This window comes from Anopheles bellator, chromosome 2 (assembly GCF_943735745.2).
Source record: "Anopheles bellator chromosome 2, idAnoBellAS_SP24_06.2, whole genome shotgun sequence".
NCBI lineage: Eukaryota > Metazoa > Arthropoda > Insecta > Diptera > Culicidae > Anopheles > Anopheles bellator.
In genome coordinates, this window is record NC_071286.1 from 69,818,331 (window position 1) to 69,829,855 (window position 11,525).

General features: G+C 55.7%; 1 protein-coding gene across 1 annotated transcript in view; it reads right to left on the reverse strand.

The window, feature by feature from the left end:
- LOC131210306 (protein wingless) overlaps positions 1–10,601 on the reverse strand; it is a 16,353-nt gene extending 5,752 nt beyond the window's left edge. The window contains exons 1-2 of the mRNA XM_058203534.1: positions 10,498–10,601; positions 4,079–4,341 (exon numbers count right to left, since the gene is read on the reverse strand). Of these exons, the coding sequence (XP_058059517.1) occupies positions 4,079–4,341; positions 10,498–10,601 (367 nt within the window). The remainder of the gene's footprint in view (positions 1–4,078; positions 4,342–10,497) is intronic.
- Between the last annotated feature and the right edge of the window lie 924 nt (positions 10,602–11,525).

Below are 11,525 nucleotides of genomic sequence, written 5' to 3' on the forward strand. Positions count from 1 at the left end.
ACCGGCGAACAATTAGCCTAATGCGTCAATGTAGACGATGGGCGTTCCGGCGGGATCTGCCGTTTGCGTCTTCATCTCTTCCCGATCATCTCCACCAGCCGGATCTCGATCTGATGTGATTAGGTCCTGCACGGGGACCACCCCATTCATGTTTGGAATGGTTCCGTTCCCTTTGTCACTCGATTGCACCCATTTGCATACCCTTGCACCGCACACCGTACCGGACCGGACCGATCTTCTATTGTGCCGGACGTAAAAACAGGTTTCGGGGTCCGCGCTTCTTCACCTGATCAGCACCCGAAAACGGTTGGCAATCTTTGAATGGAAGCGCGCGACGAGTCGCGATGACCAATCTCGTAATGGGCCCGTCCGCTTCCGCTGCCCGACGGACGCAATCCTCTCAGCCAGATAAACAAAACAAAAAAACACACCCGAAAGGGTCTCACCAGCACCGTTGACCGCTGTGCCATTAATCAAACATTGGGCCCCTTTGCTAATTCCCAGACGATTCGCGACGACGGCGATGATTATAATTCTTTTCGATTAAATTGCACAATCCTATCGTCGATCTGCGGACGACGACAGGACTACCTTCGTCTAGCCACTTCGGTTCATCCTATTTCCTATCGACGACGACCTGACACTCGTGCCTGAAAAATCCGGCCCTGACCGTGGCCGCATAGTTTATCTTTCTTCCTTCCCAGCAACCCGGTAGGTCCCCGGGGGAAGAAACAATGCTCCGGGACCGGGACCGGCGGGCCGATCCGATCCGTCCTGGCCGGGATCTTCGCCCGAGGAGGAACGCTCGGACCCCCGAGCGCCTTTCTGATTTATGGAGCGTATAAAATCTTTTATTAATATATATCTTGCTACGGTTTAACACGGTTCCCCCGTGAGCCCGAGCCGGTGGCCGGCGACGTCGAACCCTCCTCCCCCGGGTCGGCCGATCGGTTCAACCGACGGGTCGGCGACGGGTCTTGCGAAAGTTTGACACCGTTTGGCTTCGAAAGAAGGAGCGAGAGAGAGAGAGAGAGAGTTTGGATTTGTTTGCGTCCCAGTCGATGGCTTCATTCGGGGCGGGATCCGGGATCGAGCCGAGCGTTTATGATCGGGGTTGCTGTAAAAATAAAACTGTCATCATCACCACCATCAGCCAGCCCGTGTCTGCAAGGCAGTGGCCAAAACGGGCGCACTTTCTTCAGATCACAGCGATCGACATCTAGGCTCCGGGACATCTCGAAAACATCGTTCCGATAGAACCGCTCGCTCGGGTCACTTTCATCATCGGCAAAGTGTGACAAGATTTATAGCATTTAATTGCATCGGAAGGCGGACGGCGGATGGCAATAAAATCGTAGCGGCATCCTTTGCGGTCAGTCCCGGGGGCCGACCATAAGAACTCTAATTTGCCGCTCAATTAGAGGACACACAACTACCGCGAGCGGACGGTGCCACCGGGAAAGGCTTAAAATCGCCCACCGCGACCGGGATCGCTGCGAGATAAAGTTGAGATTAAAAACTCATTCCCACGGCGCCGGTCCACTTTGACGGACCACCGTGCAACGGACGTCCGTCGGTCCGTCTAATCGCTTCGGGGATCAGATCGCGGACTCGAGAGGATCGAAGATCGGGCGCGCTACGCAGTTCAAGAGCGGGCGGATGAATGGAAACTATTGTTTTCCATTCCGGGCACTCCGGTTGCTACTTGTTGCTTGCTCACGTCAACCACCTGAACCTGTTTGAACTACTTGCCACCGGTCGGTTTGCTGAGAGGCAGCCCTGCGTGAGTGGGAACCCGCGGTCCCCGGACCGAAACTCGATCAGTCGCGGCTGTTGTTCTCGCGCGAATGGCCATTTTTCAACCGGCTGCCGGCAAACAAAATATGTTGTTAATAGGAAAAACAAACAACCGTCCGGGCCGGCCGTCCGGGTGTGTGGGAAAGCCTTCGCCTTCGCCTGACCCCGACACCCGTGGCGTTGGGTGTGGGTTGCACTTTAATCACCAACCGCGGCCACTGTTAATTGGATGTGGTGCCAACATTTACCCCCGTTCGCGATGCCGGTGGCAGATAAACAAATCGGCGCACACAAAGAAAGGAGACTCGGCGCACGGATAAGCGACGAACCCCCCACGGGCGGCAGGCCAAGGCCAATGAGTTCCGCGATTTTCCGCGCGGTCGTCCGCGATTATTTTACGCCTACGGAAATGAAAAACCATCCAAAGAGGTCCTAATCAATAAAGAGCCTTCCAACGACGGGGTGCAACGACGATCGCACGCGGCCCGGCCACTAAATTGCCATTAATTTTCCTACAATTATTATAATTTATCGAGCACACACTGGCCGCGCTTACCGGTCCCGGAAAACCCTCTCCCAGACCACCGGCCCCACCCGGCGGCCGACCAGACTGCCAGATGTGAAACCTGAACCCGGCGCGCTGCATTAATTATTGATAGCGGGAGCCGCGGGTAAAATGCTAATGGATTGCCACCGGCCAGGGCCGGGCCAGAAAGCGCGATGAATAATGACTTAATTTCTTCCCGGCTGGCGCTCCCCGGCCCGCAGCGGGCCGAAGCACTTTCTCCCACCGCGGCGCGGCGATGGCGATAGAATTGGAATCGTTTAAGAGGTGCGCTGCCGCGAAGATGAACGATGCGCCGCCGAAGATCGATGGATTATGTTGTAACCCGGGAGGGCCCGGGTCTGGTCGGTAACGGTTCCGGACTAATGTGACAACATGTTTCGCCCTCCCGGACCCGCCGTGAAGGGTTTCTCTCTCTCTCTCTCGCTCTCTGTGGGATGCTGCCGGCCCAGGTAGTAACGGCAAACCCGAAGGACACCCCGCTGCGGTTGACGACAGGTCGGCATCGGTTTGGTACACCGACGGACCCTCGATCGCTTTCTCCCGGGGCGATCCGATCCCACGTGTGGTCCTCCTGACACGAAGGTCCTCCTGTTTTGCTTCACTCCCATCTCACTTTCGGGAACGGGTCCGAACGAACCTCCGCAGAAGGTCCGAACGACGAATGCGATGCAATAAATAAAAGTGTCCAATAAAGTTGTAAGTAGTCCCGCGGGGGCACCCGAAACCGTACGCCCCGGGGGTGCGCTCCTTGCAACAGGACACGTTGCGCCGTGGCCATCGAAAAGTGACACCGTGCGCGCGCGTGTTGAGCCGTGCTGCAATCCGAGACACTCTCGCCATCCATCATCATCCACGGTGATCCTTGCGGTTGCGTGATTGCCTTCAATTTGGCCACACTTTTTGGGGGAAACCACAGTCCGGGAACTGTGCCGGAGGCGAACAGACGAGCGAGCGATTTATTTGGCAGGACACAAATATATTGGCCAATGTTTTCCCGGCACATTCCAATTTCCCTCGCTCTCTCTCTCTCTGTTTGTGGTGGTTCCCTTCGGGCGTTCGAGTGGCTGTGAATGAAGTGGCCGAAAAAATCGGATCCGATCCTGGTCCGGAAATTCGACGACGGCCAGGAACAGATGTGTCAGCTTTGCAGGATTTGACGGTGTGTTTGTTGAGTCCCTTTCCGCTGACTCTGACTCTGTTTGCCCATCCTTCCTTGCTGTGGCCCGCTGAAGTGGCCAATTATGCCAGCCAGGATTAGGGTGTTGGATTCTCGATTCGGACTTCAGTCCGGACGTTCGCCCTTTCCCGGTTCATTCCGGGGCCCTCGTACGTTGCTCAACATTATGCTGGCCGCACGCACCGATTCCCCCGAAAGAGCACGTCCCCAGCACGACACCCGTCAGCGACCTCGGCCAGCGAACGTGAGCTGGCCCTATCTGGCTACGCAAATCATCGCGCGCGGAAGAGGACGCCTGCGTAGGCGTAGGGTCGACCGCCGAGCCGAGATAGATCGCTGTCGGGCCGCTCCGTGGCCACTCAACTCCGAAAGGTAGCCGAAACGCCATAAACCCCCCGCCAAAGGGCACATCGCGGCCGGCGCACGTTTCATCGCAAACAGCGAGCCGGCGCCCCACCGGAATAGTAATTAGCTCGCGGTCCTCGCCCACACATACATACGCAGAGAGACGCTCTACTCCCCGTCGGGGCGCTTACCTCGTTCGACGATCTTCCCGAACAGGTTCTTGCCGCGCAGAAAGTTCCGCGTCGAGCAGTTCCACCGGCGGGTCCGGAACTGATGCTGGCACTCGTTGATCGCGAGGTTCGCCCCCTTGACGATGGCCGCCAGGACGCCCGGGTTTTCGCGGGCCAACCGACGCTGCTTGCGCCGGAGCGTGGCGTGGATCGCCGGATCGAGGTACGTTATGCCGGGCGCCAGCGGCGAGATGTTGTTCGGTTCGCCCGCCTTCGCGATGCCCCTAGAAATGAGAAGAGAAAAGCGGAAAAGCTAATCAGCCAGATGACAGCCAAACGCGGGAAATCACAGTCGACCACCGGTGCTGACCTTCAGGTCCTACGATTTGAGCCCTTCAAATCGGCGTTAATGCGCAACGCAAACACACCACCAGATGCTGCTGACGGAGGACCGCAAAAAAACCCAAACTGGCCGCCCAAAAGCGAAAGGGAAAAAGCGCGCTCAGTAGGCCACCAGACAGCGGGTCGACACCTGGCCCCCGGGCAGGCTTAGCCAGGGATTCGGGACGCGGAAATCCTAAGCCTTCGACATGCGCGTTCCGGTGACCGCCTCAGCCTCGAAAACGTCGATCGAACCGGGAGTGGGTCCCACGGGCGGTCGCGGTCCGCGGTTTGTCTCGCCCAGAAAATTAGTTGTATCAATATTTGTCCACCCTCCCGAACGCCAGGCTGGAGGGCCGGCCCCTGGGAAGCCGTCCGTCACGACCCGAAATGCAAATGAGACGAAAATCTCCCCCCGACGGTGACGGTGGCGGCGATGGCGGGCTCCAGTTCCGTCTCCGGCACCGGCTGACGTATGATTAATTGGGCAAACATCATCATCGCCTGCGTCTGCGTCGTCTTTGCCGTCGTTCGTCGCGTCGCGTATTGCGTAAGCCACTGGCCGCTGCGTAGATCTGCGAGGTGACAAATGTTGCGTTCCCACGGTTCGACCGGCCACGGGCGGCCTCTCGGATGTGGCGGGGGCGAAAGTGACCCCAATGGTGAAAGTGATCGCACTCAGGGGCCAGTGGTGAAGTGTTCGAAAATGATACATTAAATAGGCTGAGGATCAATATGTCCGAAAGATGTTCGGGAGGTGTTTTCTCTGCAGATAGGTGTTCATATGTCTCGGTAGCGTACGCCATCGACGATCACGGCGGATCCTTCTTCATTTTCGGGACTTTTGGATTTTCCGGGTCCAAAATACAACAATTTTGCTTATTAACATCAACAAAAATCATCATCATCATCAGCATCTTAATCAGCAATATGTACTGAAATGAAATGAACTCTCCAAAATTCGTACAATCTGAGATCTGAGAAGACTCATCACTTTGAACATACGTTTTTAATACTACCCAATTTTCTGCAAGCATTTAGCGTCCCATTTCGTAAATTTCAATGTTTTTAATAAATGTTTAAAATTACTAGAATGAAGTTTGACGTTTTAAAAGCCAAGTAATCGGTAGCTTAAAATCCAAACACTTTAGTGGATCTGTAGAGCCTAACACGCAGAATCCCAACGGAAGCGCTAACGAACCACCGAACCCAATCGAGTGATGTGCCAAAAAGTTCTTAAAGTAAGTCACAAAAATGTGTCACTTTCGGGGAATTCCATCCACCACCGCCACTAACTTGCCCTCGTTGCATTTCAATCGAACGGCGCGAGTTTGACGATCTTGCACGTCGCGCGTCAATCATGATCGAGTTTAGCGGCCAGCACATACCACAAAAAAACAAACGCGCTCCAAACTGCTTCACGTTCGTCGGGAAGTCCGAAGAAGCAATCGTCAGCCCCGTGGCCGACAGAAAAACATTTCCGGCCAACGTGAACGTGACGAACTCATTGGCATTGGCCCCCGCGCCGGAGGATCATAAAATGCCATCGAAACCTGCCACACGCGCCGGCACATTCCGGCGCGTCCAGATCCAGATGATGGGGGGACCGATACCGAGAACTGATCTTTTCGTCAACCGTCGAGCACTGTCTCATCTTCCAGCACCGGCACCGGCGGCGGCCGCAGAAGAATGCGCTTACATAACGCCACCCGAGCGCGACGCGTTTTTGCGCATTACGATGTAAAATAAATTAGTTTGTCTTCTGTCCGCGGAACGAGCGCTTGGAACGCGTTACGAATCGGCCCCTCCGTCCCGGGTTTATTTATTGATTTTTGCTGCACGTCGAGCCGCGAGAGGGAACATTACCGGTTGGAGTGATTGAGGTCGTCCGTCGAAGAACCCGCACGACCCGATTCTGGCCTCGCTGACGAGAGGATCGTCGATGGCGATGGCTGACGACGGGCCATCCCGGTCTGCTGACTGGGCCCAAAAAAGGGCCCCTCAGCGCGTTGCTGGCGTCAGAGACGAGTCGTGCGAGTCGCGCCGGACACACAATTTATGATTCGCGTTTATGCTGCGCGCCAGGTTCTCGTTTTTTCGCGCGACGCATTATTTATTGACTGCAAAGTGCGCTCGCGCGCACAGTTTTCCGCAGCGAGACCTTCCACTTGTGGCCTTTTTCGGAAACTGGATAAGCGCCAGGCCCCGGCGGCGGCTCCCGTGAAGTCCCGGCGTCGGCGTGAAGTAATCCGATCGGAACCGCTCGGTGCCACTGCTAAATATTCGATCTCGCCAGCCAGTCAGCCAGTGAACTCAACTGTTCTATTGGGGTCCTGCGGCCAGTTATGGTAGAACCACTTTGTCAGTCAACCGTACACGCGCGCGCCCGCCGTGTGACCGCGTGATCCTGCTGGCGACCTGTCAGCGGCCTGACAGATGATGGAACATCCGAATCGTCTTCCGCGACACGCTATCGAGTAGATCACATTGCGCACGCGGACGACGACGGCGACGATTCCCGACAACTGCCTTCTTCTGCCTCGGTGCGTTGCGATCGAGTTACGCGACCTGTCGCGCTGTCAGCGTCCTCGACGCATCGCCCTTAATATGCAAAAATGACCGACCGCGGAAATGTTCCGCCTGGGCGAGTCGCGCATCGACCCAGCAAACCACAAACTGACACAGTTTCCGCACGTAGCGCACTTCAGGGATTAGAGCCACCACCACCGGCATAATTACCGTGCTTCGGCGTGTGAGGTCCATAAATTGCACGCCTCAAGCCGCAGTAAAGTCAATAACGCTCCGACCGATCGTTAGGGCTCGTTCGCGCTCGGCGTAATTCAAACTATATTTCATCGAATAATTAATGATAATTCGAGTGACAACGAGAGCACCGCTCGCCACCGCCCAGTACTCGTAAATGGCCGGATGGAGGCGAAAAATTGCTTCAAACGATCATCAATCGAACGTGTTCGAATAATTATCCCCGCCGGTACGGGGCCGGCCGCAACATCGTCGTCGTCTCTGCCGGTGGGGGCCACCTGGGGTGGCCTCTGGGGTGATAGAGTTGCACCAGCCCGGAGCCCTGCGAGTGACCTGCCCGGAGCACGGACGACGCAGCAAACGGGAAGCCAAATTAATTTATCAAAACTCCTCGCGGTACCGGCCGACGCCACACGCCTGGTCCGCGGCTCGCGCCCCGTCGCTATTAATCACATCGGTAATCATTTTTCATACAAAACACTCATCCGTCGCGCGCGAGTCATTTGCAACGCGGTAAGGAATGCACCGATGGGGAAGAATAGCGGATAGAGGTGTGCGTGCACCCGGAGGTGGCGAACGCCGGAGCGCGGTGGACCCCGACCCCGGAGCTCTCCGAACGCCTGAACGGATCGGATGAAAAATGACACTACAGTGTTAATTTGTCATTTATTACGCTATTAACAAACGCTTACTTCGATCGGAGTCCGGTGCGCGATGCACAAACTGGATCCCCACCAGGGTCCTGGTGCAGCCCCCGTCGGAGGCGTAAAAACCGCGACCCGACCCGGCGGCTGCTGGTAATACATTTGCAACACAAAATAAATAAGCTGCGGCCAGGCTCGCGGCCAACGAACACGCCTTTGCCCTTGTTCTGTCCGTCCGTTCTTTTCAGATTCCTCCGATTCTTCGAACCCCCCGACTGAACCACAGAAGACGCCTTCAGCAGCCAGCCCGCTTGCAACTGCAACTCCGATCGTCGGAATGCGCATCGTCTCCCCACCGTCTGGGGGCCGGGTAATGTTTCTCCCGTCCCACACCCCAGGACCCGCGTCTGGGTCAAGATTTATGTGCAAACGATAAGGTTGCGGGCGCGCGCCAGGCCGTTGCGGGTGGGGTTTGTCGCTTAATTGCCGCCGAAGTCTTTCGTTCGCATTCGCGTCCGGGCGCGAAGACTACTAAAACCCCGGCCCGTGACGCGCGCGGGAGCATATTTTTCATCGTGCGTTCGTCGCGGTAATCCTCGTGTGAAAAAGGTGGGCCGCCCGTGGCCGGGTGACGGAATTCGGTCATCATCGTCCGCGCGTGAATTCGTCACTGTCCGTTCTCTGATTCTGCCGTCTGTCTGCTGCGATGATGGTGAAATCATCACCGCAGCCCACGGAGAGCCCACGGGAGAAATTAGTGTAAGCGGGCCCCAAAGGGCAGTCGGCGAGCCGAGGTCGGACCGCCGGACGAGTGACAGGATCGCCGGGGCCGCGAAGGTGCCAAATGCAAATAAATAAATCTCCTGCATCCTGCACTCGAGAGCGCGAGAGAATGTTGCAACGGCAGCGGGAAAGGAAAACGTTCACACGCTTTATGACGGGCCAGGATCGGCCAGATTTGTTGCTTCTTTTCTTTCACTGCCCCTTTTCTTTCTGGGCCTCCATTTTCTCGCGCGAAACTCCGGTCGATATTGTGCCCCACACGTGTGGTTGTGTGTGTCTGGTGAAATCACACCAAAAGCCCGCGCCCGGCGCGCAGCAATAAAAGCAAACGCTGAAATGTGTGCGGCCGAGGAACTGGCCCGGCCGGGACCGATAACGATCAATTTGGGTTAAAAGAAATCTCCAACTTAATTAAAAAACGTGGCAAACGTCGACCCAGGCCGCACTGCGAAATGGCCCCCGGGGGGGGGGAGGGGGTCTCGAGGACTCGCCGGGACAAATCGGATGCGTTTTGCGCGCGGAGGGCCAGAGATTGGTTTTAATTTAATTAAAACAGACAGCGAATGAGTGCATCGCCGGGGCCACCATCGGCCGTCGGGCGATGCATACAAATCAATTTCAGTGTTAATTTCTGTCTTTCACTCGTCGCGGGCCCGGGCCATTCCGGCTCGGCTGTTTTGCCTCTCTCTCTCTCTCTGTCTCTCTCTGTGTCTCTCCGTTCGCGCACCTGGGAAGGAAAGTAAAACCGTAAATTTGCATTCACTGCGTTCGCGGGCGCAGCCTTGCATGTGACGACATCGCGCCCGTATGCTAACGAGCTGATTAAATGCCATCCAATAATGTTTAATGGTAAAATTAATTACAAAACTAATTATAGGCGAGCGTTTACGATTATAATAATACTGATTATCAGCAGTTTTTCGTACAACAAGCACCTTGCTATGCTGCGGACACCACTCCGATCATCGATCATCGAGCCCGAGTCGCGGCACGTGATGGAACCGAACCCCCGAACGACAAGACGCGTTGTCAACTGTCACCTGGCAAGGTGTGAAATCGCACCGCGGTGGGTATCCCATTTCGCGAGGACACTCCAGTACATGACACTTTGGGCCAACGGGGCCGATGTAAAAGTTTTTGGCAAAACAACGGCGTGAAGGTCTATAGCTTTCGGTTTCGACCGCCATTCGCTTTATTTTTAAAGCCCCCGCCGGAAACTGTTCGTGACACCTTTTCGGTGAGCTCCCCACCCGGGGCCGGATTAAGGCCGTTTTCGCTTTGTCTGTGGACCTACCGAATGCCTGATGGGAAAAACGCAGGCCATAAAACACTGATATTGGAACCATAAATTTTCTATTAATCATTATCACGCAGAAGCGGAACCCTCCGGAATGGTCTGCGCAACTCGCAACCTGGGGGCTTTTGGTTTTGGAGGTGTTTCGACTGTTTTTTTTTTCTGTCTTCAAACTATTAAACACCGGGATATCGTTAAAAGGTCCGATAAGCCTGGCAGCCGGGCCTGGCCAACGGCAGGGAAAGAAAATGTTAAACAACCCCCAAAACGGAGCCGATTATGCTGAGCGCTCTTAGTGGGGCCGACGCGCCAGGAACGGAGCACGTTTTAGATAACCCGATCCCGATCCCGATGCTGCTGCCGCTTGCCTAATGGTACACTTAAGTAGTGGCGATTAGGGCGATATTAATTTGCCCGTCTCGTCTCGTCTCGGTCGCTGTGTTCGGTTGCTTTTCTATTTTACGGCCACCCAATAATGATGTCACCGAAGCGATCAACATGATCACCGGCGGCACCAGCAGCGGTAGCAACATTATCGGGGGGGGTTTAAATGCGATCTTAAGCCATTAACTTACCACCACATCGAGCCCCGTCCTCGGCCGGACTTCGATTTGCTTTCCGCTTCCGCCCAGGCGCTGATGGCCATCAGGCACACCGCAACCACTGTCACTAGATTCATTGCTATTTGCTACTATTATGTCACGTTCACCGCAAACTCCGGCGATCGCTCGTTCACTAAACACGCCGCTTATCACACGCCACCCGGCCACACACGCGGTGCGTGCCTATTTACACTGCCGCAAAGTAAATCAATTCACGCCAGACACGAGGTGAAAATTTGGAATTTCACTAACCACCATTTGATTGTTGCCAGAAAACACTGGATCCGTGACTGTTCACGATCATCACACAACGGTTCTAGACTTGTGCTCCTTGAGCTCCTTCGCACACTTAGCGAGACTCGCTGTTCGTTGAGTTGGCTGGCTTGGGTTCACCGCACACTCCACTCGGGACACGGCGGGACGTGCGTCACGAGCGGCCACTACGCAATCACTGCGAACCGGCCGGCCGATGGTAGCCGCAAGGATTCAGAAACTCGACTCCGACTCGACTCTCGGCCAACAACACATCAATCACGATCATCAACAGAGACAGTGTGCACGACCGACGACGAGAGCTGTTGTTATGCTGATGGTTCACCGTTACCGCTGCTACTAGCGCCCGATATCCTTCGGTGCACCTTCCCATGGCCCATGGCTCCGGGTTCGGCTTTCGCCTGGTATTTTCCGGCTTCGGCTTTCAGCTTCGGTTCCTTCGCCTGGCGTCGCTGCCGATAGCTGGCTCTTTCTGGCGCACTCTTCAGGGCTCACCCCGTGTCACTCGCCCCCGCAAGCGATCCTCGAGCCACATCTCGAGCTGCTGCTCTCACTCTGGCGCACCAACAACCTGGCCAGCGGCCACACGTTTCGGCTCGTTTTCGCATCGATCTCGGAGTCGATCAGATGATCTCGCTCTACTGCCGCCATTCGCTACCGACCCCGGTCGGAACTCTCGAGGGGTGATGGTGGTGGGGGGCTGACTAGCCCAAGTTTTCGTATCCTTT